Raw genomic sequence first — 26674 nt, 5'->3', positions numbered from 1 at the left:
ATCAGGAACAAGGCAAGGATACCCATTCTCAAAACCTCTGTTCAACAGAGGCTGGAAGTCCTAGCCTGAACAATTAGGCCAGAGAAAGAAATAACAGGCATCTAAATCAGAAAGGAAGAAGTGAAACAGCTTAGAGATATGATCTTAGTGAATCCTAAAGGCTCCACCAAGAAACGATTAGAACTTATAAAGTAATTCAGTAAAGATGCAGGATACAAAACCAGCACACCCAGAAATCAGCTACATTTTTATACAATAACAGTGAACTATCTGAAAAAGAAACAATCCCATTTGCAATAGAATTGAAAATAATAAAATACTTAGGCATAACTTGAACCAAGTAGGTAGAAGATCTGTGCACTGAAAACTATAAAATATTGATGAAAGAAATGGAAGAAGACATAAATAATAGAAAGATACCCTGTGTTCACGGATTGGATGAATTAATATTGTTAAGATGTTCCTACTACCCTAAGTCATCCACAGATTCAACGCAATCACTATCAAAAGTCCAATGACACTTTTCACTTTGCTGCACAGCAGAAATTAACACAACGCTGTAAATCAACTACATTTAAGCTAAAAAAAAAAACTGTCAAAACTACTCCATCTGGTCAGCTTTCTACTAAATCCACATGTGGCAAAGTTAACTTTAGTTGCAAAGGTCAAGCTCTTCCGTAGGAAGGAATGTTGTTAAAGAAAGGGAACGAATTAGCGCTCCTATAATCGAACTTAAACATTATCCTCGACTGCTATCTTTGAAAATGGGCACCCAAACCACAACTTGGCTGTTTCTACTCTGTCATCTTGGCTTTCGGTCCCTTCATTTTCATGCTTCCCATGACGCCACCCAAAAGGGTAAACAGCAATTACTTCTCTAAATTTAGTTAGCCTGGCCGAAGATGCTCTAAATCTCATTATCATCACACGGAGGGACCCGGCTACAAAGGAACTCGTAACAGATGTCATTTAGAACCTTCACCCCCCCACACCCAGTTTTCATCTTTTAAGTCTTGACTTACATAAGTTCAAAGTTAGCCAGAATAAAAAGTTCATGGAAGCAGTCCAACTTCCAGACAAATTCATGGGGGCCCATGGTTACAGCCTTCTCTAGTGCTCTGGGGTGCCCTCACCAGGCTCTGCTCACCACCTCGAGCGCCCGGGAGGCAGCTGCCAACCATCTCCCACCAGCAGACCAAACAGCCCATAATGATTGTACTCTATTTGCAAAATGCTTAGCCTCAGGCTTGACCACTATTCTTGAAGCCATTTCCACCAAGATCCTATTCTCGCTTCCCCTTAGCAGAAAACTCACCTTTGCAGAAAAGAGATGTCAACGGTGGAGCAAAAGTGGTCAGTGATCCGGGTGATCAGCTAATGTGTGACACTCATGGGCTCCGGAGGACACTGACAGCTGTGTCCTAGGACAGTGGCACCAGCAGCCGTCCTCATTTCCTCTCTACCCCACCCCCTCCCGTGACTGCCTCAGGCCACCTCATTCCCAGGGCCCTTGGCTGTGTTAACAGAGGTGAAGAACATTCGGCTGGCTTCCTCCCTGTGTAGTTCTCCTAGGAGATGAAGAACCTTCCCACTACTTGCCACACATATATCCAATTGCCTACCTGTGAATCTGGTGCCCACACCTGATCGTAAGCTCTGTGAGAAGAGGGGTTTCGTTTTGTTCACTAACATGTCCCAGCTGTAGAGCATGGGGCCAGCACACAGTAGGTGCTTACAGAGGCGGGGGGAGTAAATGAAAAGCCTCGAGCAGGGGGGACATGGAGGTGTTCACCCTGGGAAATCACTAAAGGCTGCCATGTGGAAAAACACTGAGGCGCAAAAACGCTTTGTCCCATAAAGATGGAGAAGAACTGGGCACGGTGCAATTCTAGAAACTGAACCAGTGGTCTTTGCTCAGTTTTGATGGTGTCAACAGGGAATAACCTTTAAGAAGATTTGACCTAACTTACAAATCCCTCAGTTTTTCATCCTAAATGGGTATGGGTTCAAACATGCACTCTGTGGGGAGTCTGTGAGTGCCCTTGGGAGGGGAACCTTTCTGTAGCGTTGGCTAGGTGCCAGCTCTTAATTCAGACCCTGCTCTGAATTGAGACCCTACGGTTCCCAAACCTTGTTCCCTAGGCTGTAGGCTGAGGTTCCGACCTCTGCTTCCACTGCCCTCCCTGGACTTCCCTCCTCTCCTGTGTAGACCTGGGGCCTCCCACACCCCTTCCCCAGCTCCAGGAACCCTCCATGGACGATGCGCATGACCCAGGGTACTGGTCTTTGCGCCTGACTTTTCGACGTCCACAACATGCACGTTACTGCAAACCACAGGGTACGAGTTAGGAAGAGTCCCGGGACCCAGTTCTGGCCAATGAGTTTGCTAGGGGGCTTCTGGCAAAGCTTTTCTTTCTCCTAAAAAGGAGGCAAGAAGAGATGCCCGTTTCCTCCTCTGGGTACCATACATCGGTATGTGAAGACGGGACCTGCTGTGGCTAACCCACCACCAGAGAAAGCTGCTGCAGGACCAGCCAGAGACACCAATGGGGCAGGGCCGTCCTGGAAGGAAGACCCACCTCCCTCCCCTGCAGCCAGACCTGCTCTGGGCCTTCTGCATGGGAGACAGAGCATGTCCCTGATGCCTGGGCCCATTTGCGCTGGGGTCATCTGCTGTTGGCAGTGGATGGCATCCAACTAATGTCTCTCTCCTCACCTCCCCGAGTGGTCCTGCTGTCCTCGAGTACTGCAGCCATGGCCCTCCAGAAAGTCATTTCAGTGTGCATCTGCTTCCCCAGCTATGAAAATGTGGGGGCTGGATTACAGCCATGGTTCCCAACCTTTCGTGCCTGAGGACTTCTTTTTTTTTTTCTTTAACCTGAGGTAACATTCACACATCATAAAATTCACCATTTTAACCACTTAAAATATAATTTGGTGGCTCTTTTAACATTGACTTTGTTACACAACCATCACCTCTATCTAATTTCAGAATACTTCCCTCCCAAAACAAAAGCCCAGACCCAGTAAGCAGCACTCCCTATTCTGCCCAGCTCCTTGGCAACCAGGAATCTGCTATACGTAATCTGCATGGAATCTTCTCTTTGGATTCGCTTATTCTGGACATGTCGTATACATGACATCATATCATGTGTGGTCTTTTGTGTCTGGCTTCTTACACTTAGCATCATGTTTTCAAGGTTCATCCAATGTCATACCATGCATCTGCACTTCCTTTTTTTATGGCTGAATAATACTGCACTATATGGGTATACCATATGGTGTAGATGGCAGTGTTTGGTTGTTTCCACTTTTTGGCTATTGTGAATAACGATGTGATAAATTCACGTACAAGTTTTTGTATGAACTTCTGTATTCAATTCTCTTAGATACACACCTGGGAACAGAACTGCTGGGGCTCACGGTAATGCCGTGTTTACCTTTTGAGGAGCCAGAAACTACTTTCCTCAGCAGCAGGGCTTCTTTTGTTTCTTAAAAAAAAGTTTTTTTTATTGTGGTAAAAAATGCGTATCATAAAATTTAGCATCATAACCATTTTAAAGTGTACAGTTCAGTAGTGTTAAGTATATTTATGTGTATAAGTAGAATCATATAATATTTGTCCTTTTGTGACTCGCTTATTTCAATTAGCATAAGGTTCATCCATGTTGTAGCAGTGACAGGACTTCCTTCCTTTCTAAGGCTGCATAGTATTCCATTGTATGTATATACCGCAAGCATCGTGTTTATCCATTCATCCATCAATGGACATTTGGGTTGCTTCCACCTCTTGGCTGTTGTAGATAATGCTGCCATAAACATGGGTGTGCAAATAACTCTTGGAGACATTGCTTTCAATTCTTTTGGATATATACCCATAAGTGGGCAAGGGCTTCTTTTTAACGTAAAAATCTCTGTTGATCTCTACCTAATAGGTGTTTTGCTCATGGTATCTAGACCCTTCCAGATCTTGAGTGAAATCTGCCATCTTACTTCTCAAGAGCTCCACCTGGGAACACCTGGATTAGGTGACGTCTCAGGTACATCCAGCTCTAAATCCAATGATTCTGTGAGGATTTCTTGAGTATAATACCATCCTCATGACTCTAGTCCACATTAATGAGTATATCTCTGCCCCTAAGGATGTGCACAACCAGAAATCAAAGTCAATATCTTCCCTAGAGCGAGCTGAGGGCTCAACAGAATATGCCCATGAGGATGAAGAATTTTCATCCTCAACACTGGCCTTACCTAGCTCACCTCTTTCACCAGCCGGAAAATAAGAAGTAATCAAGTTAATAAGTTAATTAACAACATACCTCTAAAGAATCAACTTCTAAGCTAATTATTACTGATTCACTAAGTATTTTCTGAGCGCTATGCATTCTGACCCAGTTTAAGTCAAGGGAGTTTATTTAAATAGAGGGTTTGAAAATTTCAGGAATAGTCATTGTAATGTAATAAACTCAATAAAGGGCTCTCGTTTCTATGCAGTAATTCTTCTACGCAGCATTATTCTATGTAGTTCTTCTTACATATTGCATCCTGTAAAATCCAACTGCTGGAGAGCTGATTTAAATTCAGTTTCTACGTTTATGTAATAAGGAAACAACTTCCTGATAAACAGCACAACGCTTTGAGGAACACCGTGAACACGAGAGTTATCTGTTCCAAGAGGCTGACTCCAGTACAGATGAACAGGGCTGTGCCTGGAGAGGAAAACTGATTGCTCCATTTCCTTTCTTCCCTCTTTCTATCTGATAAAAGGTGGCGGGGAGCGTGGCAGTCTCATAAGGAGGCTGGACGTCTGTGGAGGGGGAGGAACCGGGAACGGGATGCTCTGAAGCTCATCAATCACACCCCATTTCCGCATCCGTTACAGAACCTGAGGTTGAGCGAATACTGCCTCTGAGCCTGTGACCAACAGCACCCGGCGCTGGAGGGCAGCCGAGCCTTCCGTACTTTCCTTCTCATCCTCACCCTGGTGGAGTCCAGCCAGGCTCCCGTGACACAGGGATGCCCATATTCTTCCTCCCTCTGTGGCACAGTGAGGTTTTGATTCACTACCTGCCAGACCCCAGTCTTCCTTGGGGACCATCTACGTGAAAGGGGAACTCAGACACCGAGATCCTGTCAACGCCGTTGCCCACGACTCCTGGGACACAAATTATCTGCGTCCCACACCAGCTGCTCTGTGTTCACTGGACAATTCTGGGCAAAACTTCTTCATGTACACAGTTGCACTGCTATTGATCATACTAAAATACCAATAGCCACAGGTTTTGGAAGACACGTTTAATTTATACTACATACAACCACAGAACTGGTATTGGAGCCAGCGCCAATCAATCAGCGAGGAAGGCAGTCCTTGCGCTTCAGAAGGCCACGGCGTCACTGGGAAAGTGAGATAAACGTGCAAATTTTTCTATTTGCATTTATCTTTTACGTAAAGAACCAAAACACAACGAACTAAGCTTTACCACTATTTACTACAGTCTGCAGGCTGACTGTCCATCACCCAGCCTCATGGCCCTTAAGGCTTTGGAGGAAGGAGGGGGGTCACCACCCACAGGTCCCTGTGCCCCTTCCTTTGCTTCCTATGTCTTGCCACATATATAGGACACTGTCTGGTTAATGGGCTCATGAATTAAATTCTCTAGTTCTATCTCTGATATATCCCAAGCACCTAGATCTGTGCTCAAATGTATAGTGAATGAATTTAAACAAACTGTGACAAAAAGAACATGTGGCTTCAAAAGATTCCTGCAAAAAAAATCCTCCAGAGGCGGAAGTTAACACCAATACAAGCACAAGTGAACAATAATAAAAGAGAAGAGCTCTCGCTTCTTGCCCTGGCAGAGGTATTTCATGAACCACATTACAAACACCGAAGATCTAATCAGACGTGACAGGAAGCCACCCTTCTCCATAAAACCTGAAATCACCAGGAAAGACATTAGAAATTTAGATTTACATTGGAATCATTAATAAGAAACACTACCTCGAGGGTATTTGGACCTTCAGATGTTAGCTAATGATAATAAAAAGTCATAATGGTTAGCAAGACATGTAAAATATTGCTTATTTCACCTTGATCTAACACATTAATATCCATTTTGTATACCGTTTACAATGTATATAATGGGAGCAAAATATGCATGTATAATTTAAAAATGAATATATACATATGGAGGGTGCAGGCAAAAAGCGTTTTTTTTAAATTGATGGAGTGCATGATCAAAGTTTGGGGCCACACCCCTGGTACAAGGCATCCACCTGGACGGGAAGGCAGGCTGCTGCAGTGCTCAGCCTGGGCAACCATAACGGATCGCACAGAAGCAAGAGTCACTTGCCACGTAGGTCTCACGGTTCACAAGTTATTGAGCCACCATTGCTGTTGGGATGTCACTGGAGCTGGGCACCACCCACCAATGCCTCGTGGCATTGAGGCGCTGCCTGCTTGTTATGGCTTGAATTGTGTCCCCACCCTTCACCCAAGTTTCTTATGGTAAAGCCCTAACTTCCAGGACCTCAGAATGTGACCTTATTTGGAAATAGAGTTGTTGCATAATTAGTTAAGGTGAGGTCATTAGGGTGGGCCCTGATCCCATATGACTGGCATCCTTATGAAAAGGGGACATTGGACACAGACACGCACACAGCAAGAATGCCATGTGAACACTGGAGTTACGTTACCACCAGCCAAGGAACCAGGGGACGGGTCTGGAACAGATCCTTCCCTACTGCTTTCAGAGAGGGCAGGTCCTGCTGAAACCTTCATCTCAAACATCCAGCCCCTACGTGGGCAAACCTGACAGTGAGAGCTGCCGAACGGCAACTAGACTCTCCCCGTTTTCCTCACCAAGGCAGACAGGGCCGTCCATCACTAATTCACGCTGCTATGACATCCCTCCTCCTGTGCTTTCTATTCTGAGGACCTTGCTGTACCACAAGCAGGTGACACCAGCTACCCCCCTCACAAGGACATCCCACGTCACTCATGTCACCACATCGAGACTCTGCCTTCGGCCGAGGGCAGGGGTCTGTGGCCCACGGCACTGCAGCCCCCGGGTCAACTGTTGCTGCCACGTCATGGGTCCTGCCTGCCGACACAGGCCATCCAAACAGCACAGGAGTTGGGAGCTGGCTGGCACTCAGCACTCCTAGTCCAATGGTATCTCCACACATCATAGGGAGAAAGATACATCCCTTTTAAAAGGCAGCTGACAGCTAGCTTGGATATAAAAGATGATATTGTTGCAAAGTAAGGATGATGTTGAAATTGGCTCGCAAGCCACATGGTTTAGTTCAAGTTCAAACACGCAGACAATGGCTTAGATAAAAATTCCCAGGCATACGGGCTTTTAACTTCAGCATTTTCAATTTTCTGTTTCTTATCTTCAGAATTAACTTTAACTGAGAGAACCATTAAAAATGGCCATAGATTACTATTTGACATCCGTTAGGCACTGACTTGTTCCCCGCCCCCAAATATATGAAATCCTTACCCCCAGTACCTCAGAATTTAACCTTTTATGGAAATAGGGTCTTACAGAAGTAACTGAGTTAAAATGAAGCTTTTAGGGTGGGTCCTAATCAAATATGACTGATGTCCTTACAAAAAGGGGAAATTTGGACACAGAGACAGACATATACAGAGGGAAGGTGAAGTGACACAGGGAGAAGACCATGTGAAGACAGAGATCAAGGTGCTACAAGGCAAGGCATGCCAAAGATGGCCGGTGAAGGAACCAATCCTGGATCTTGGAGTTCCAGTCTCCGGATCTGTGAGACCATACAGTTCAGTTATTTTAAGCCACCCAGTGTGCGGTATTTGTGACGGCAGCCCCATGGCAACAGAGCCTGCATCTGGTAATAACTGTTTCAGGCAGGAGTTATCAGTGACGGCTGAAAGCAGGTGAGAGTTTGATGAGAAACAAATACTCGCGGCACTTTCATGGTCATTCACAGACGTGCACGGGGCAACAAAAATGATCGGCACGGATATGCAGGTGCCCGGCTGCCTGCATATCCGTGACTCTCTGCCTTCTTATTTCAGCGCTTACGCTGTGAAAGAGCGTCCTTTTCATGGTCTCCATGTAAAGACATCCCTTGTTTTGCAATTAACAAATATATTGGAGGAAACTGACACTGTAAAATTATCCTGTCTCTCCTTAAATTTCTGCCCACTAATCGTAGCATCCGTCCGTGGATCCTGCTGACAACCACTGTGCTGTTTGCCTATTGGTGATATTCTAGTTCTCGCCTTCCTTATAACAATATTAATTGGAATTCTTCTATAAAGAAGAGCTGTCCCTTCTCATTTATGTATTCAACTTATTTATATCAGTATGGACTCATGGGTATCTATTTCACTCTATGGGTTATATTCCAATCCTATCATTATTTATTTTAGCACAAACTGTTCCATCTTTGCCATTAGGTGTGTCTTCAGGTTGGCTTCTGTGTTGTTTGGACATGTCCCATCCTTTTTGGAATTTTCCTTATGTTCTGGCACTACAAGTTGTTACAGGCTCATCTGGTATTTTTCCAGTCCTGGCCCTGGAATTAACTACTTCTCCAAAACACCCTAGTTCACTTATTGGGGAATGGTGTTTAGAAACCAAGATCCTGGCCCTAGGGATGCTCATGGCTACATGGTGCCAGTTCTTTTATGCCCTGTCAGTGAACACAGCTGGGAAGTACAGGTGTGCACACAAATCCTCCCCCACGTATATTTATTTATATATGTATGTACATGTCTGTATGTATCTACTATCCATCCAACCATCCATCCATTTAAAACTATGAGTTCATACTAATACCTCCAATTCAATTAAACACCACAAAGCCATTTTAGTCTTCCCCCTTTCCTATTTGTAAGCTTCTTTCTCTAACAGTGAGAAGTCTGACTCTTCATTAGCCACAAGATATTTACTTACTTGTTCAATTGTAATATAACCCATAAAGCAATTTCAGAATTGCTAACCCAAACCCCTGAAGACGTATTTACTAACTGGAGTGTAGCATTTATGCACAGTTTTTTGCATTTCTTGTCTTTAGCCTTATAGTAGCCAGTCAAAATACTGTTTCCCAAAATACTATTATTGTACTTAGGTTAGGTCGCTCTCCCACCCACGCCTTTCAGTTGGTAATAGTAGCCTTTGTATTACAATTAGGTCCATCTGTTACTGTGTGCATTCCATCTTGGATCTCTCCCACATTCTGGATGATTGGAATTGTTTGCTTATTTTGGGGGTATGTGAACACAAAACAGCACCACAGCCCTGAGTCAGAGCTGTACAAACTGCCGAGCTCAGAGAAGGGCTGCTCCCTTCCTACCCTTATTGCCCCATCCCCACTTCCCTCTTCCTTCCACCCCTTTCCTACCCACCCCCAGTCCACACACAAACCCTTCCATTTCTACTTTACTCTTCCTGTCACCCACCTTTTAAAATATTTTTTTTACCAAGCTCGATTCATGGTAGGACCTCAGTACATGTTCACAACTACACTGTTTTTTAGTGACTCCTACTGACTATTGAAGTCCACTCTATGCTGCAATTTCTCTTTTACATAATGAAACTGGGCACTTCATCTTAATATGCTCAGCAGAAGGCTTTGAGGAAGATCAGAGCTTTCCTTGAGTGGGTCAGTTCTGAGACGATATCTAGCAGCCACTCAGGAAAGTATTAGCTCCTAACAATGAAGTCTCTTACTCTGTCTGGATATGAATAGCCACAGGTAACTAGAACTCAGCTTGATGGAATTCTTGGGAAACATTTTCAAATTTGTGCTACATTATTATTTTTTCTTTTTTTAAACGGAGCATTTCAGAACAATTTGGTGGCAGAAGAAATTATTATTATATCTGAAAAATTACCAGATTATGGGGAGTAAGAGTAACACAAAGACTTGCAAAAGAAGATTCCAAGTAAAAGTGTTTGGGGGTTCTTTGGGGTCACATAATAACCTCTTTAACGCTCCAGTTGTTCATTTTCTCTGTAATCAGTACTTGATTTACTGATTGTGGAAGGAAGCCGCCAGAGATGAGTCAGTAAATACAAAGCCAGTTTTAAATATCTGGGAAGGAAAGCAAAGAGTTTTGCAAATGCAGATCTAAGGAGGAAACTGGCATCTGAGACTGTGCACTTATTTTCATATCTGGAGAACACTTGGATCAAAACATGAAGAAATACAGAACTTTAGGATTAGGGTAATATGAATGTGGAAGTCACATGCCATGACATTTCCAAGGGAAATTAATGTAAAGCATTAAATGTCTGACAAATTCTGGAGATGAAGAGGTCTTTCCACAACCAGCCCAGTGCCCTGAAAGCCTGTTGTAAGCTGGAATTAGGCCATCTGCTGATGGTAGGGCTGCACAGGTGGGATTATGGGCTTGAGGAATATGGATAGGTTATGGGCAACCCCAGAATCAGTAAGTTTATTTTATAGAGGGATTTGGATTTACAGTCTGTTGATCCTGAAAGTATCTTGTCAGTTCAGGGGGCTTCTGTAGCCTATTAAGGACATAGGCTTCCAAGTCAAGACAGGGTCAGGACTGAATCCTGGCCAGACCACTGACTGGCTACATATCATTGGGTCAGATAACCTCACTGGGCCTTGGTTTCTTCGTCTGTGTAATGGGCATAGTAATACCAACTTTTGGGTGGTGTGCACACTAAACCCAATGGGAAGCACTTAGTAAGTGCCTAGCACAAAACGGGTGCTCAGTTGGTACACACACCCCAGGGGCTAAGAGTAGGGGACTACGGGCCCAGCTGCCACTCTGGAAGGCTGGCTCTGCCACTCACTCGCTATGTGCCCTTGCAAAAGTCACTTAACCGCTCTGAGCCATTGAAGTGGGAGTAGTAATCTGGAATGAGGATAATAATCAAGAACCAGCTCTCACAGAGGGATGAGAATAGAGCAGTTGCAAGTAGTTCAAATGAATAAACACGGGCAGAGCACTTAGAACAGGGCCAGGTTCGCTGCATCCTGTAACATTATCAATGACCATTATTAACTATGACTAGTCAATTAGCCCACCAGAAAAACGGGGAGTGCATGGTGATGGAAATGACCTATTATACAGAGTACCAGGTCTGGTGTAGGGGTTTGGAAGAAACTGTATTGGCAACATATGCCAATAGCTTCAGAGTCTGCAGGGGCTTACCCCTTCTGTCAATGGTGTGCCCGGTGGTTTAACCCACAGCAGTAAAGAGAGAAGCCAAAGTCCAGAGGACAAGAGCTAACACACCATGAGGAACACAGTACAACAATTTGACTGCAGGGAACAAACATACTCTTGGTCACATGCAAACCCTGCCCTGTAGTCCGCCTGCTTCAAAACACTTCATTCCAACCACCCTTCAAAGTGGTAAGATGATAAAATCTAGAGACCTGGGTGCTCTCTCTTTTCTCGTGCAATCGTTCATCCTCTAGCACATATATTTAAATTGTACATCTTCCATAAATGCTGTATTTCACCTCATGAGAAAAAAATCAATAGAAAGAAAACTAATGGGCTATTCTGTCCTTATTTCTAAACACGCTAATAAATTATCATCTGTCACTGTACTGACACTGTGTTATGCAGAGAAATAGCTATTTGTCCCTTATTCCACTTAAACTCATGCACATTTCATTAACTTTCCAGGATGTTTTTCCAGGCATGGCCCTCTGTCTCATCCTCTCTTCCTTCTTAGGGAACCAGTGGGTATGAAGGGAAATGACATCCTGGGTTTCCTAGAGGAGGAAATGACTACAGGCCACATGCTCTTACGTTCGGTTCCAAATCCAAGAATATTCTCACACACTGAACTAAAGTTTTGTTACAACTCTTATGCAGGCAAAACTTAACCTGGACTGATCCAAGTCTGTAAATTTTTAAAATCCATCTCTGCTGGTGCGAACATCATACACAGATTAGGCTGCCCAAGACCCCACTACAGGTGCTGTATGAAATGTGTATGGTCCTATACTCCTAAAACCTGCTTCATCTCCTAAAACATCAGAATTTCTCAATTCTGAAATAAATTAGGCTCCAAGGTTTTCAGATACAGGACCATGGACCTGCAGGAGAATTCCTGATGTTACGTGCCAAACACAGCTTTGTGAAGATAGCCAGTGGAAAGAAAATTCTAGAATTTTCTTTAAACAACCTTCTTCTTTTATAAAACCAGAACTTAGGCAGAACCTTCCCGTTGCTGATCTCATGATTTAAAATGGGCAATAATCACTCAGAAACTTCACCTCAAATTTTGTCCTCCCCTCCAGTGACTGCCCTGTAAGTCATATCACATGAGGTTTTATAGAAAATACCCAACGGGGCAGCACATATGTAAGCAGACATGTGGGATCACCAAGCACATGCGCGTCCTTCTTAGGGGGTGCGTGCTGTCAGCAGCTGCTCTTATGGAAGCCTGCCCTGCTCTGGACCCCAGACTTGGGTTTAGCTCCTGCTCGGCATGGCAAGTGTACGGCCTCTGTGGACTTCAGTGTCCCGTGTGTAACCCAGGGAGCGTTCCACCTGCTATTCAGGACTGCTGGAATGAAGTACAGAAACACAGGCTGGCTGTCCTCCACTCTTCCTTTTCCTCTGACTGAGACTTGTCTGGGGGCGAGTTATAAGGCAGAAAGCTTAGAGTCCACTTTCCTTTACATGGACAAGCTCACAGACAGGTGGGCATCGGTGGTGCATGTTTGTATGTTACAAGGCGGAAGGAAATGGACTTGTATCAAGGTCGTTGGACCAAACTTGACATCAGAATCACCAAGGAAGACAGGTGTAAACAGAGATGGTTGTGTTGTAGGAAGATGAGCTGTCGGGGACGCGGGAAGCTAGGGGCAGAGATGTCGTTTAAGGGCACTTGGTCACTCATAAGGGTGTGGCCTCAGTGATTCTGCTTGGCTGAAACTGGCAAAGCCCTAACGTTTGTAAACATTATTCCAATCAGTAGTTCTCTGCCCTCACTGCACAGAATGCCAGGCCCAGCCCAGAGATTCAACTAGTAGTATGGGAGCGGAGGTTCAGGGCTTCTGCCCACGGACAGATGCACCCGCTCGGATTTATGCAGGCAGAGGGCGTGCTCTCGATGCCCTGCTTCTCCCATCTGGGAACACAAGCCCCACCTCACTGCTCAGGAGAGGAAAAGCACACAGCACAGGGCCCACGAAGCCCAGGGGTTATCAGAAGCACGGAGCAGAGAACAAACATTAACGTTTAACTGAGTAACGGTGATTCGTGAGACATCTCAAGGTTCGCCAGAACTCTCCTACCTGGGGCTTTCCCACTCCTGGTCGTCTTTGTCCTTCTCTTCTCTGGTGTCTCCAGCATGCGGGTGTTTCTGCACAATTCGCATCCCACCGGCTTTCACTGCGGTGAAGACAAAGAGGGAATGATCAGTGTGGACACGGAACCACCGGACGGCAGGGGAACTAGCTCAAGGGTGTGTGTTTGTCCCATGGCCCCAGGTTAGTCCAGATCAGCCGGCGGCGACAGGGATTAACCGCAGAGGTTAAGGCTGTCAGAGGGAGATTCAGTATGATGTGACACTCAACACTGTCTCTTATTCAGATCCACTTAGAAAGTTTCCAAGCCTCCTTTGTTTGTCTGGTCTCCTTTCAAGTACTTGGTAAGAGCAGTAGTGCAACCAGAGTATAAACCGTGTGGACACAGTGGCTGCTTGCTTTCGGTTACACTCAGCTTCTCGATGCAAAAAAAAAACCCACTTAATCCCTGCCTGTAGTATTTTCTCAAATGCCGAGGGTGCTTTCAAAGGGGCGATACAGCCACAGGTGACACAGGACAGCTGCTGTGCACACAGCCAGAGTCCACTCCGGTGGCAACCTTTCCCAAACTGTGCTGTGAAACCCTAGAGTTGGCAGAAGTTTATTTGGTTTTTAAAAACAGCCTTAGTGACATATAATTCACATACAATATAATCCACCCATTTAGAGCGTACAGTTCTCTGGTTTGGAGTGTATTCAGAGTTGCACATGATCCTTTTCAAACGTGTTCATCACCCTAAACAGAAACCCATCACCGGTCACTCTCCAGTCCCTCCTCTCCCCCAGCTCCTAGCAACCAGTCACCCGCATCTGCCTCTTCTAGACATGTGACATAAAGAGAATCATAAAATACATAGTCTTTGGTGACAGGCTTTTTCACTTAGCATAATGCTTCCAAGGTCCATCCATGTCACAGCCCATGTCAGTACCTCACTCGTTTTCATGGCTAAATCATACTCCACGGCACACATGGTGGACCACATTTTGTCATCCATTCATCTGTGGTGGTCATTTGTATTGTTTCCACTTTTTGGCTACTGTGAATAATGCAGATATAAACAACTGTGTATGTACAAGTTTTTGTGTGGACACATGGACATGTACCTTCATTTCCTTGGTACATATGTAGGAATGGAATAGCTGGGTCACATGGTAACCCCATATTTACCCTTTTGAAGGAACCCCAAATGCTTTCCAAAGCCATGGAACTGTTTACATTCCAGCCAGTAGGGGTTCCAATTTCTCCACATGCTTGCCAACTCTTGTTATTGTCTATCTTTTTATAGTTATTCTAGTGGGTGTGAAGTGGTGTCTTATTGTAGTTTGATTTGTATTCCCTTAATGGCTAATATGGTAATGATGTTTTGCAAGAGAAAAACATGACAACAGAAGTGGGGATTCTAGGATCTATGAAGTGTGGGAAATGCGAGGTTGAACAAATTAAATGTGTTTCCTCAAGACGGATTTTCTGCCTTTAGTGTGCACTGTAAGCTTTATATGGGGCATATAATGTGCCATCTTTCCCAAGTGTATTTCACCACAGAACTCCTCCCCCAGGTAATGCTGGTTATCATTCTTCAGGACTCTAGTGTTCCATGGGATAAAGTATGGAAATGCTGGCCTTATATCCAAAAAGCCAGCCCCACATGGCAGTCGCCTGTGCGTGTTTTAGGGTCAGCAAGTCCCTCCATGTACTCAGCTATGTGGTCTTAGATTAGTCAGCCACTCAAAGCCTCAATGCTTCATCTCCAGAAAGGGGATAAGAGCCACGTCCTAAGATGGAGAAGTTTAGATGAGAAGAGAGGCTGTTGAATCCCAACTCCCAAAGTGATGCTGTTTGGAGGTGGGGACTTTGGAAGGTGCTTAGGTCATGAGGGTGGAGCCCTCATGAATGGGATTAGTGCCCTTACAAAGAGACCCCAGAGAGCTCCCTCACCCTTTCTGCCAGGTGAGGACAGAGCATACAGCCGTCTGTGAACTAAGAAGCAGGACATCACCAGACACCGAATCTGCTGGTGCCCTGACCTTGGCCTTCTGGCCTTCAGAACAGTGAGAATGTCTGCTGTTTATAAGCCACCCAGTCTGTGGTATTCAGTTATAGCAGCCCAAAAGGACGAAGATGGAGGTGCTCAGCAGCTTTCTGGCACTTGACAGAAAGTAGAGCGTATTAACTGAGCTCATTGGCCCCATGTTCGGGTGTGGGGCTCAGGGTATTCACCCTCCCTCCTCAGGATAGCCACTCTATGTTCTGCCACAGCCCTGCTCTGACCACACAGTACAACCAGCTTGCCAGGCCACATCCTCCGGTGTTTCAAATTACGTTGGACCCTGCTGAATTATGAAAGCCCAGGACTGGTTTCTTTATGATGCTGCGAACAGGAAGGAGAATGTGAAACACCCTGAGGCTTATACGCTTCGGGTTTATTAGTTTTCAATTTCCCTGGGAGGATTCAGGAAGCTAACAATGCCTGTTGCACGGCCAGCAGTACCCAGCTGCAGTCCATCAGAGGAAGGCAAAGCAGAGGGCATGTGAAAAAAAGGACCGTGTTTAATGATGCGTCTGCTGGTCTGGTTTTGGAACGAGAATCTCCCATCACTTCTTTTCAGTGCGGAGGGGACATTTACTTTGTTAAGAAGGAAATATAACCCTGTCCAGTAATTCTCTCAAAAATCTGCTTTTATCCTGACCAATTTTTATTCCAATCATTTTTATTTTTCATTTCTAGAGCTTTTCCCCCCTCAAATCTATCTGTTCTTTATTTGATAGTGCATTACTCATATCTCGTGTTTTTAATTCTTTTATGTATTTAATCATTTTAGGCATACTTGTCTTATGGTTGTATATCTAATTATTTTATTATCTGAGATCCTCGGGAGTCGCATTCACTGTTTGTTTTTCTCTGATTCTGGCTCTTGTTTGGGGTGAGTGTGGGCCATGGGTTTGTCTTCAGTAAGCCTTTATATGTGGGGATCCTCTGGGGTGTGGGGTGCAGGCAGCATCCCTTTGGAGAGTTGCTGTACACGCTTCTGTCAAACCTGGAAATCCTTTTTACATTAACTGAGAACAGGAATGGCCAAACTGTAAATTTGAACTCATTGCCCATGTAAAGGCAGGCCTGCAGTTTCAAATTCTCCAGGAGCCTTTGTTTGCCATCCAGAGGCCAGGCTGAAACATACCAGCTTCCCCACCACCCCACTGTGTTGCTGGACACAGTTTTTTTCCTGCACCCTTTCTCCATGAGTTTGGCCTCTGAGCACCAGCTTTCAGCTGGGGTCTTGGGTTAAATGAGGCCATAGGGATGGGGCCCTAATCCAGTATGACTGGTGCTCTTATAAAAAGAGGAAGAGACACCAGGTCACTTCCTGCCTCACGTGGGCCCAAGGTTCAGGCTAACTGTTCTGAATTTAGCTACTTTTCTGGGTGTGATTCCTACAGATTTCCCTCACTTTGGGTTCAAATTAAAAAAATAAATAAATAAGAAAACAAAAATACCATTTGCAGGTGGCTTATCAAGATTGCCCAGGTTATGTAGCCTGCCAAACCTTAAGAAATGGAGACTGAAAATAAAATTCTGTAATATATTTAAGATAACTATCTACTCACTCTCTTGAAATATAAGATTATGAATGTTTTTGGCCAAAAGAGGAGGCTAGAAGAACTGTCCCACTAAATTTTTAAAAAATTCCTTTTCCTCTCCCATTTATCCCACCCCTATCCCATGCCCATGAGAAACTGATTAAAGGTGCTGTTATGAGCTTAACTGTGATCTCGCTAAATTCACAGGTTGGAGCCTTAATCTCCAGAATTTCAGACCTGACTGGATTTGGAGACAGGGCCTCTAAAAAGGCAATTAAGTTAAAATTAGGCTGTTATGGGGGGGCCCTAATCTGATAGGACTAATGCTCTTATCAGAAGAGGAAGAGACACCAGGGAGGCACGTGTTCAGAGGAAAGGCCACGTTAGGACGCAGCGAGAAGGCGGCCATCTGCAAGCCAAGGAGAGAGGCCTCAGGAGAAACGACACCTGCCAGCACCTTGATCTTGGACTTCTGGCCTCCAGAACGGTGAGAAAATAAATTTCTGTGGTTGAAACCACCCAGTCTGTGGTATTTTGTTATAGCAGCCTTAGCAAACTAATACAGATGCCCATTTAAAACTAATCTCTGAATCATTTCGACCTGGTAGACACAAAAGCCTTAAAACTATAAATCCCAGATGTGTTCTGTAAACTGGCTAACAGTAAAAAGAGTGTACAACTCACTACAAAAGGAATGGAGGATGAACGTCAAGGTGACGTTCGAAATAATCACGTCTCGGAAAGCTCGCAGGGAGCCTGTCCACTTCTCTGTTGACGTAAGTACACACGTCCAAAACCAGTCACCCCGCGTTAGCCCTTCATTTAATCTCGTTTATAAAAACAATTAACTTCATCAATCTCTCACAGTATGTGTGGTGATTAATGCAGCAATAAAAAGTGGCAATAATAATAATAACTCAAGGCTGCGACAGACTCATTCTAACTTGCACGACTGCCAAAAAATACAACAGCACATATTTATCAAATGTTTTATTACTGTCTCTAGGACTCTTCGTTGGTAAAAAATGTAAAGGCAGAGCTTGTTCTGCAGAAATCTTTGCAGAATTCCTTGTGAATGTAAGTATTTTTCTGAGACATTAGTAAAAACAAAAACAACTCAGATTTTTTTTTGTGGTGCTTGTTATTCAAATGTGAGCTTCAAATTTCAAGAATAACAAGCTGCGCAGTGGTTAAGAATCCACCTGCCAATGCAGGGGACATGGGTTCACTCCCCAGTCCAGGAAGATCTGACATGCCGCAGAGCAACTAAGCCCGTGCACCACACTACTGAGCCTGCGGTCTAGAGCCCGCGAGCCACAACTACTGAGCCCATGTGCTGCAACTACTGAAGCCCGGGTGCCTAGAGCCCGTGCTCCTCAACGAAGAGTAGCCCTCGCTTGCTGCAACTAGAGAAAGCCGGTGTGCAGCAACGAAGACCCAACGCAGCCATAAGTAAATAAATTTAAGGAGGGGGGAGAAAAGAATAACAAGCTTCCTCTTAACAGGAGTGCCAAGCTGAAGTTAATGGCATGGATACTGGAGCTAGATCCCTGGGTTCTCCAGAAAGGGGATAAGAGCCACGAATCCCAGTTCTGCCTCTGTGTGTGTGTGTGTGTGTGTGTGTGTGAGAGAGAGAGAGAGAGAGAGAGAGAGAGAGAGAGAGAGAGTGTGTGTGTGTGTGTGTGTGTGTGTGTGTGTGTGTGTGTGTGTGTGTTGGCAAGTTGCTGGCACTGTCTCAGGGTCCTGCCTGTGAAGAAAGGGTGGCAGTGCTCTCCCCCCAGGGGTTCTCTGAGGACTGAAGGAGCGAGCCCATGTGAAACACCTCCGCCAGGGCTGGTTCCCATGAATGCTCAGCTCTCAGCTCCTCTTAGGAGACGGGTTTTCACAAGTAGCATCGAGCACTTAGAGAACCCTCCAGTGTGCGAGTCCTTGGTGGTTTACCACCTCCTCCCCACAGCTTCCTCACGTGTAAGGTGGGGATGGCAGGACCGATGCACTGGGTTGTTGGGAGTGAGTGACACACCCTGCAAAGTGCTCGCCCACCATGGGGCGCTCCACTGCCCTGGTCAGCTGACCACCTCCAGGACTGTCGTCAGTACCTCACCACACCTAAGTTCGTTCTGGTGACCTGCAGATCCTGGAGAATCCTTCCACTCTTCATGCCGCCACATGCCAGGCCCTGTTGTAACCACTGGCCAGGCACCCCCTTACCCCCTGACTTTCTAATCACCCTATGGTGTAGACCCCCCCCCCCACGAGGAGGGGAAGCCAGTGGCCCCGGTCGCACAGGTAGCAAGCTTCTGACCCCGGCAGCCTGCACCCTTAATCACAACCCGCAGGCCTTGCCCTGCGTGAACATTCCAGGAAACAGAGCGACACTCCTCCTCAGAGAGACAAGAGTGATGGCCTATGGGGAGGGTCTAGGACAGGAAAGAAAGTATGTTTGATGTTGAAAGCTCTCTGCAGAGCAGCTTCCTTCCCAAGGAGCAAAGGGGGAAGAGGAAGCATCCTCCAGGTCAGACTTTGTCAGGTGGGTAAATATTGAGGAAGTAGCTGATGCCATATCCCCCCAGGGCCAGGCATCCCCTCAGGCATCTGGGTGCCTGACTGTGAGATGGTCCCCGACAGCTGGCTCTGGGCCCACACTCCACAGCAGGCTAGGAAGACCCCCCAGCTGCACGCCGGGCAGGGGGATGAGAAGGGTGTCCCTGGATGGACAGTGAAAGCACCCTGCACCAGGGAGTAGCCCCAGCCCTGGCTGCCGTCCTGAGCAGGACTTGTGAGCGGATGCTTTCTTTGTTCTTGCCCAAGAAGAGCTACTGAAATGTGATTCAAAGGAAACCGAATCCACGCAAAAAAAAAGAGATGAAAGCCTCCGAGAACTGCTCCGGTGAGAACAAAAGGAAGCAAAGCAGAAACACCCAGAGCTGCAGGTTAGCCGAGAACGCGATCATCTCAGGTAAAGCAGCACTGTGGCCGGAAAGCAAAGTGGACACGGGACCAGACAGCCCCCGGGATGGGGGACAGTGGTGGGATCAGGGCAAAGGAATATGGTCCCTCTTGGTTAAGAGGAAGGGCTCCACCAGGAGAGGAGGCTCCTTGGCCAGCAGAAGAGCCACGCCCGTCTGGGGAGGCTGGTGGTCCTGAGGTGGGGAGCCCTGTGAAGGGACAGTGGAGGATGAAGGGTGAAAGGCAGTGAGTCACGGGGACCCCGGGAGCCCCGGCACCCCTCACCCCCGAGGCCAAGTGCAATTCCCCCCACGGGAGCTTTCCGGCCTGAGGCACCGGGCGAACGTGATGCTTGTGCTAGAAAGCATGTCCCAGATAAATTGCTGAACCTGCAGCCCTGACGGTTTCCTCTCTAAGAAAACTGAAGACCAAACAAGGGAAACTGCTATTCTGCGCTCAGAGTCGGAAGGTGTTAAGGTGGGAAGGCCCTTCAACAACACGGCAGCAGCCCTGCTCACCCCGCAGGAGAGGAGACGTGGCATTCAGAGGCGTGGAGCGTGGGGCAGGGCCATGAGGCTGTGGACCGGGACTGGACAGGCCAACCCGTCTTCCACGCAGGGCCCGCTCCATCCCCTGACAGGCCGCCCCAGAGGGCAGAGTGCGTGGCGAGCAGGCCAAGACAAGGAGCAGCCGGACGGAGACCGGGCCAAACCCGAGGAGGGTGTGGGCAGCCACAGGGGAAACCCTGCATTCAGGGCGGCGGACTTCAGAAAGTCCACGGAGAAGCAGCATCCCTGCCTGGAGGTACTTGGGGACAGGCAGGGAGGCAGCGTTCATCAACCCTAACCCCAGCCTCCCTTGCAGCTGGGCTGGGGCCATTTACCTGGGTCGTGGCCCTAATACAGCAAAAAGAGGCAGAGTAATGAGCCTCTCCAGATGGCCATGCCCTAGTCCCTGGAACCCGTTTACGTGTTGGGCTGCATGGCAAAGGGGAAGGAATGTCGCAGATGGAACTGAGGTTGTGGATGGCCTCTGGAAGCTGGAAGAGGCAAGAAAATGGATTCTCCCCTAGAGCTTCCAGAAGGAAGCTGCAAACACCGTGACTTCTGCCCAGTGAGACCCATTTTGCATGTCTCACCTCCAGAACTGGAAGATAATACAGTTGTGCTGTTTTAAGCCATTAAATGTATGGCGCTTTGCTACAGTGGCCACAGGAAACTAACGCAGTGACACGTGCCGCTCCCAGGCCGAAGCACCACAAGGCCCCGGCACCACGGCCCGCACTCAGTCCCCTCCGCAGAGGCGGAGTCGCTGGGCAGGAGGGACCTGGGCCTCTGCATTTCTCCTGGTAGGAGGGCCACCGGGAGAGAGATACACCTTGACCTGCTCAGCCGCTGAGATTTGGGGCCATTTGTTACAATTAGTGAGTACAATATAAAACTGTGACTACCACAGTACTTCATACAAAAGTGAATAGTCCCTATCCAAACAAAAGAATTCCTGAAGCTGGGAAGGGGGAACTACTCATAAAACCAAGCGAGAGTGCACAGGCATCACCTGGAATAAACAGAAAGAGGAGGGCGCGTCTGTCCCCCAAAGTCCTGCAGCAGAGGGGAAACCGAAAACACGCCTTAGAGGTGCTCGGTCCACCCTGACAGGAAGCTGTTTTAAAAAAGGCAGTGACTCTCAACAAAATAAATTTTTTTAAAAAAGGCTCAGATTATAATTAAAATATTATTATCAAAAAAAATGCAGTGACTAAAAGGGTCTCTCCTTTTTTATTTGACATGTCAGGAGCAAAGGCAGACCCCTCTCCTGTATCTTCAAGCGTTGATCAGTGACTGGGTGACATAGGTGTGCTTAGCACACCTGCTGATTGCACAGTTAATACACTAAAAACCAAATCAGTCTTGCCTTTCTAGCAACAGAGTGGCCGCGATAATATGAAAACCCCCGACGGAGATAATTCAAGGAGAAGTATCACCCACAACCCTTTAAATGCATCCTGACTGATTAAGAGAACAGAGAACTGAATTATTTTGAAGTTACTAAAGAAAAGCAAAGTGGTCTCTTTTCCCATTTTACTTTAATAAATCCATTTGACTCAGTTCTAGAAGGGACATAAATTCTACTCTTGAAAGAAAACCATACGTAAAATTAGTAACGCTCCAAGCTATCCTGTATTAGATTTATGAGAACTTTCCTGACATACGGTTTTGGCTCCCCTTGGAAATGGGGGGGAACAGGGCCAGCAAAACGTATTTAACAAAGAGACGTTATCCTCGTCGCCACCACAAACTCATGGAAACCGGCTGGAGTAATAGTGGGGCTTGGCGTCACGTCCCCCCTTCTGCCGGCAATCAGAGCGCTGCCGCTCGATGAAACAGAACCTCACTCACTTTGCTAATCTGCATTTGCAAGAACTCCCATAAAACAAGCAGTCTCACCCGTGTCTCCGCAGGTATCTGTGGCCGAGGGCGGTGGCAAGGTCTCAAATCGTGAAGACTTGGTTACTTTTCCAGAGGACCCGGCCCCCAGCGCACTGCAGGACACAATGCAGTGCCAGCCACCACTCAGTGGGTGGACTTTGTATTTATTCGCCTAGCACCTTTCTCCCAGGCTCCTCAGAAGGCTCATTAATCTCACACCTTGGGAGGAGGCCCCTGGCAAGTGATGGAGCCCCCTGTCGAGAAGGGCTGCCGGTTCAAGGCTTGGGGTGTCGGCAATACTGCAGAGGGTGTTGTCCTCCGTATCCCAACTGTAAGGTGACTGCTAGTTAAATGAGCTCATGAGTACCAAGCAATTAGAATTGGGCTGGTGAAGGGGAGCAGAGCATGCCACCCCAAAACATGGCTCTTCGCCATAAGTATGATTTTGAGCTGATTAAGAAATAGCACAGGGCTTCCCTGGTGGCGCAGTGGTTGAGAGTCCGCCTGCCGATGCGGGAGGCGCGGGTTCGTGCCCCGGTTCGGGAAGATCCCACATGCCGCGTAGCGGCTGGGCCCCGTGAGCCATGGCCGCTGAGCCTGCGCGTCCGGAGCCTGTGCTCCGCAACGGGAGAGGCCACAACAGTGAGAGGCCCGCGTACCGCAAAAAAAAAAAAAAAAGAAAAGAAACGGCACACAAGGAAAAGCCGTATACCGAGAAGTCACCCTTGTTAGGAACATTTACATTTATAAGGGAAATCTCCACTTGTAAGTGTCTCTCTCTCTGTACCAGGAAGAAAAGGATGACTAAATTATAGGAGAATCTTAACATCTGCATAACCGTCTTCCTTCCACTGGTGCATTTCCTGGTTCCCTCCCGTAACGGGGGCCTCCCCTTCTCCCTGGCATTTTTCATCTTTACTATTTAAGGTGGTGGTTGGGAGTGACTCATTTTTCTTTAGTATCTCCCATGTATACAGGAGATATACATGTTATTAAACTTCTGTTTTTCTCTTGTTAATCTGTCCTTTATCTTAAGGGGGATCTCAGCTAAGAACCTAGAAGGGTAAAGGGAAAATTCTTCTTCTTCCCCTATACCCCCACGCATTGTAACGCTCAGCAAATGTTAGTTATAGTTTCCGCTGTGATGCTGCTGCCGAAGCTGGCTGACAGTCCAACCTGCACCCCCAGTACCCGCTGGAGACAGCTCAGCGGCGGAGGGAAGTTGTGGGCTGCACATGCTACGGAGGAAGGGAGAGGCAGTAAGAGGCTCCGGAGAAACTCGGGAGCTATTTATTGAGTATTCTGAACCAGGCATTGCGCATCAATGGGTAGCCCTGGAAGCAAGAAGAACAGGCGGACAGGTGGAGGCTATGGGGATGCACAGGAGCGTCCCCGGTTCAGACAGCAATAACAGGAAAACACAAAAGAAAAAGAAGAGAGTCATGGAGGAGAGTTTTATTGTTTTCAATTGCAGAGTTAAGCACAAGCTCTTGTTATCCAGCTTAAGCCCTTAATGAAAGTTTTCCCAGTGTTTTTAAGGCTGTTATTTTGATTTATGAACTGGGCTCTCGGCTGTACCTGATGATTATCCTTTATTATAGTGGTTGCCTTTTTTTTTTTTTTTTTTTTAGCATCTAAACTGCAGAACTGTCTAACCTCTGATCATACCGGAGTAAACAAGGCCACCCAGAACTTTCTGCCAAAACAGCCTTCCAACCAGGGGCCTCTGTACCACAGGGAGAAAAAGCACCTGAGCGGTACTACCTGGCAGGCAATATACCACAAGGGACGAAAGGTCTCTTTCTAACCTGCACCCCTGGCCAAGTGTGACCGGCCTTGGGAAATGCAGGATGACAGTGACAGCTTCCTTAGCAGCTCCTGCTGGAAGGGGGTCTCAAAGGCTTAAGGGACCCGCCCTGAAGTCACTTGAGGAGTTTACCTGTGGGACTAACTGCCCCTGGGCTCCAATCCTGATGGATGGCGACAGGAACAGCACAAAGGCAGCCCTGCCCTGCTACTTTCTCAGGGACCATCTGGCCCGAACCTCCCATTTCATGGATTAGGAAAACTGAACCCTAGAGAAGTGACAGGCCTCAAAACTTAAAACCCAAGTGCACTGCTACAGCAGCACAAATACACTGGGTCCCCTCTTCTTGGGCATAAATAAGATGTTTAACTTGTAACTCACACAACCTAGCTGTTTACAATTCAAAGAAAATCAGAGTCCTTCATGAAGTTTCTCCCAGGGAGTTAATATAGACAGTTTATACCTCTGATCTTAAAACTCTCCATATGGCTCTCTCTATATGTAATTTCATTACCGCTACTTTGCTTTGGTATCGTTCCAACACATACATCTAATGCCACTCATCGCCCGGGGACAGGGGAGCCCTGTGCAGACTGCTCCTGTGTGGTCCATGGCCACGAGTGTAAATGAAGGTGTTCCCTCCTGCCGTGCTGCCCAGGTCATCAGGCAGGAATGATGGACATGAACCCGCAGCGGCAGGAATTAAACGTCAGAATTATGATTAAAGGAAATGCCTTTGAAGTTCTTTTCTAATTTTAAACTAATTCAACACAGAGACCCCCAAAGTCTATTTTCCATTACAGTGGAACTATTTTCTAAAATCCCATGCTCTTACATCCCCACGCATCGGTTAGCCATTTTTCTTTCCTAGTGCCAGTCAGTCTTCTTGTTGTTCAGAGCTTGCTTCACTAGTGAAAAGCATTCCCTACTCTGGAATGCAACATATGTAAAGAACTTCTCTATTCACCGTGTTGAGGCAGAGAATTAGTGCCCTATAGTGGGGGGCAGCAGACAGAAATTAGGGGAATCTTTCCTCTAACAAGAAGATGGCACAAATGTTCCATAAAAAGCAGCCATGTTTGGCTAAGGCTTCTGTTATTAGCAAACTGAGTTGATACTTTAACTAACGTGTGCAACTAAGACCCTAACACCCCACACACTGAAATGACTCGTATCCTGGGACCCAATCACCTTTGATTCCCTCCCAGTGTCCTTCCATACGGATCGATCGTCATTCCAAAGGAGAGGAGAAAAAGCAATCCACCAGTCTGGGCAGATTCGAAAGAGCAAACAGGAACTGGGCTCAGAAAGGGGAAGAGACGGTTTGAACATGAAGGTTGGTTAGAGACTCATTTGCTAAGAAAGATGACTCTTTCCTGCATTTAACCTCCTTGGCTCGGAAGTTTAGGATGTGCAAAAGCAAAAAGCAAAAAACAAAACCACTTCTGAGGAAAAGCAGAATGCGACAGAAACTGGAGGGGAAAAAAGTCATATTGAGTGATTAATGATAAAAATGATTTCCGCTCCTTTGGTTCTTTTGTAATGCTGTCAGCCTACGATTTATCATCATGACGTTAAAAACACTGATTTGTCGTTGTTTCGGCTACTCGTTTTTCTAAAACATCTGTACATTCTAAGTAAGTATTCACCGCCCAAACTTCTAGGAGCAAGTTGTGCATCTGGGCTTGTTCAAGTCACTCTAATTTGCATGCAACTCTCACAGGCTTGCGATGTTTCGCATAAAGAAACACGTCTCACCAACGCAGGGCTGAGTTTAACTTAGACCCCACGAGCGGACACGTCCCAGGCTGGCCGGCTGCCTCCCCCGCCCGGCGCCCCGCTCCGCGCTCCGCGCCCCGTGCCCGCGGGTTCGAGCCCGCCCTCCGGGCCCGCGAGAGGAGAGAAAGTGGGAACGAGTCAGTACCGGCGGGCGGGTGTCCAGCTTTCGTCTCTAGCTTCCCCTCGGGAGGCGAAGACATGGTGCGACCGGGTTTCAGAGGGACCTGGACGGCGGTCGTCGAATGCTCGCGGGCCTGGAGAGAAGTGCGCGCGAGCTTTAGCGCCGGGAGCGAGGGAGGCGCGTGCGTGGGGCGGCGGGGCCGCGCGCGAGCGGACCGACCGCGGCCGCCTCGAGGGGGCGCGGCCGCTGCGCGCCTACGTGGCGCGGCCCCGCCAGCCCGCGGCTGCGCGGTGGCGTCACTGCACCCTCCCCGCCCCGCCCCGCCCCGCTCGCCGACTCCCGCCCGCTCCCGCCGGCTCCCGCGCGCCCCGGGTACTGAGCATGCGCAGTCGGCGGCGCCACGTTGGAAGCCTCGGCCGAGGGCGGAGGAGGTAGAAGGGGAGCGGGGGCGGGGTGTTGACGGTTAGAAGAGGCGGGCGTTGGTGCCGGCGGGCACAGTCGCCCGAGGTTGAAGAGCGCCCAGCAGAAGGGTGGCACCCCCGTGCACGGTGCTCCACTAACTCTCCAGATAGACGGTGGTGGGGAAACAGCTTCAACAGTGGGGCACCCAGGGGTGCTGTGTGCCGTCGGGGAACCGGACCGTCTGCCAGATGGCCTCACCCGGCTCACGCTCGGAGCGACCGGTGAAGTGCGGAAATGAGACCCCAGGTGGGACC

General features: G+C 47.4%; 1 protein-coding gene across 1 annotated transcript in view; it reads right to left on the bottom strand.

Annotated features, from left to right (window-relative positions):
- The window catches only part of DAP (death associated protein), a 61810-nt gene extending 35634 nt beyond the window's left edge, over window positions 1-26176 (bottom strand). The window contains exons 1-2 of the mRNA XM_082835834.1: window positions 25983-26176; window positions 13285-13381 (exon numbers count right to left, since the gene is read on the bottom strand). Coding sequence (XP_082691960.1) covers window positions 13285-13381; window positions 25983-26037 — 152 coding nt within the window. The 5' untranslated portion in view covers window positions 26038-26176. The remainder of the gene's footprint in view (window positions 1-13284; window positions 13382-25982) is intronic.
- Window positions 26177-26674: the final 498 nt, after the last annotated feature.

This window comes from Leucopleurus acutus, assembly GCF_964270905.1.
Source record: "Leucopleurus acutus genome assembly, chromosome: 3".
NCBI classification, from domain to species: domain Eukaryota; kingdom Metazoa; phylum Chordata; class Mammalia; order Artiodactyla; family Delphinidae; genus Leucopleurus; species Leucopleurus acutus.
The sequence above is the reverse complement of the archived record's forward strand: the minus strand, read 5'-3'. Positions and strand labels throughout refer to the sequence as shown.